Source organism: Sinocyclocheilus anshuiensis, unplaced genomic scaffold, assembly GCF_001515605.1.
Source record: "Sinocyclocheilus anshuiensis isolate Anshui unplaced genomic scaffold, SAMN03320099.WGS_v1.1 scaffold392, whole genome shotgun sequence".
NCBI classification, from domain to species: domain Eukaryota; kingdom Metazoa; phylum Chordata; class Actinopteri; order Cypriniformes; family Cyprinidae; genus Sinocyclocheilus; species Sinocyclocheilus anshuiensis.
Window position 1 is genome coordinate 270,403 of NW_015557091.1, and position 1,515 is coordinate 271,917.

Genomic DNA, 1,515 nt, shown 5'->3' on the forward strand with positions numbered 1-1,515 from the left:
AACTTCAATTCTGCTGTAAAGCAGCTCTAAAAATCCAATAGTAAACATATGTATGTAAAATGTATTTTATATTTATTAATTTTTTTAAATAATTAAAATAAATATTTACAAAATAAATAAATAATTGAAATATTTTATGTATTTTAATAATTTAGTAAAAATCACTCAAAGGACCTCACATATAAATGGATATAATATATAACAATATATTTATATAATAACAGTTTATATAATTAATCTATCATTTTGATTTAATATATAAACACATTGTAAATGTAGTTCACATTGCTAAAGATAAGGAGATTAATGTTACAATCCAATTAAATATGAAATCGTTCATTGCACCAAAACTGATTCACTAATTTGCACCGCAGTATACAGTATCAACATTTGAATATTAAACATGGTCTCCATGGTGACTTGCGTTGACAGGTGTCACATCTGTGGGAGGAGCTCACCTGGATGCAGCAGTGCGTCAGTCCTGCACACGCCTCCAGTTCCTGCACGCTTCAGACGCGCCTCAAACTGCTGCAGGCAGCTGCACAGCTACAGGTGAAGTCTATAGTCACTGGGGACGTAAAAATGCATCAAAATAACCAAAATTATTAATGATTTGCATCATTTAGTAAAGAACTGCAATCAAACCGTTGTTAAAGGGGTAATCGGATGCTACATGCACTTTTACAAGTTGTTTGAACTGAAATGTGTGTTGGCAGTGTGTGTACACAACCACCCTATAATGATAAAAATCCACCCAGCGTTTTTTTTTAATCTACTAAAATATTTTCCCCTTTCTCAAATCGAGCCAATCTCAGATGCTTGTCTGTGTGATGTCACAAAAACAGGCCCCTCCCACGATAAAATGGGCATCCAATGACCCCTTTAAAGTTGAGATTTATTTATACCTGTAACATATACAGTATCCTGAGGTAAAGTTTCTTTTTTGGTTTGTTGTGCAGGCTCTCCTTGGAACGGTGGATCTCGGGCAGGTGTATTTTGAGCCCATCAAGGATAAGCATGGTAACGCGGTGTTGGTGCTGATGAAGGACACGAGCGCATGCACACCGCTGGAAGGCGTACGCTGGATTCCCGTCAGTAAATTCCAGCTGCAGCGCAGGTCTTCCTCATCAGATGAGCCCAGCGCACTGGAGACGCTTCTCAACACACTGCATGTGAGTGCTTTAAACACTAAAACACTGGTGCATCGTCAATGTGCCACAGGCACGGTAACTGCTCCCTTCTAGCATCATGATCAATGAAAGTGCGGAAATGCTGGAATCGAAACACTCTTACTTTAAGTCTTTAATGCTCACCAAGGCTGCATTTATTCAATCAAAAATACAGTAAAAACAGTAATATTGTGAAATATTATTACAATTTGAAATAACTGTTTTCTATTTGAATATATTGGAAAATGTAATTTATTCCTGTGATGTAAAGCTGAATTTTCATCATCATTACTTCAGTCTTCAGTGTCACATGATCTTCAGAAATCATTCTAATATGCTGATTTAT

At 36.3% G+C, this 1,515-nt stretch overlaps 1 protein-coding gene across 1 annotated transcript in view; it reads left to right on the forward strand.

Annotated features, from left to right (window-relative positions):
- LOC107677110 (ankyrin repeat and fibronectin type-III domain-containing protein 1-like) overlaps positions 1-1,515 on the forward strand; it is an 82,123-nt gene that overhangs the window by 70,901 nt on the left and 9,707 nt on the right. The window contains exons 15-16 of the mRNA XM_016471907.1: positions 433-552; positions 960-1,172. Of these exons, the coding sequence (XP_016327393.1) occupies positions 433-552; positions 960-1,172 (333 nt within the window). The remainder of the gene's footprint in view (positions 1-432; positions 553-959; positions 1,173-1,515) is intronic.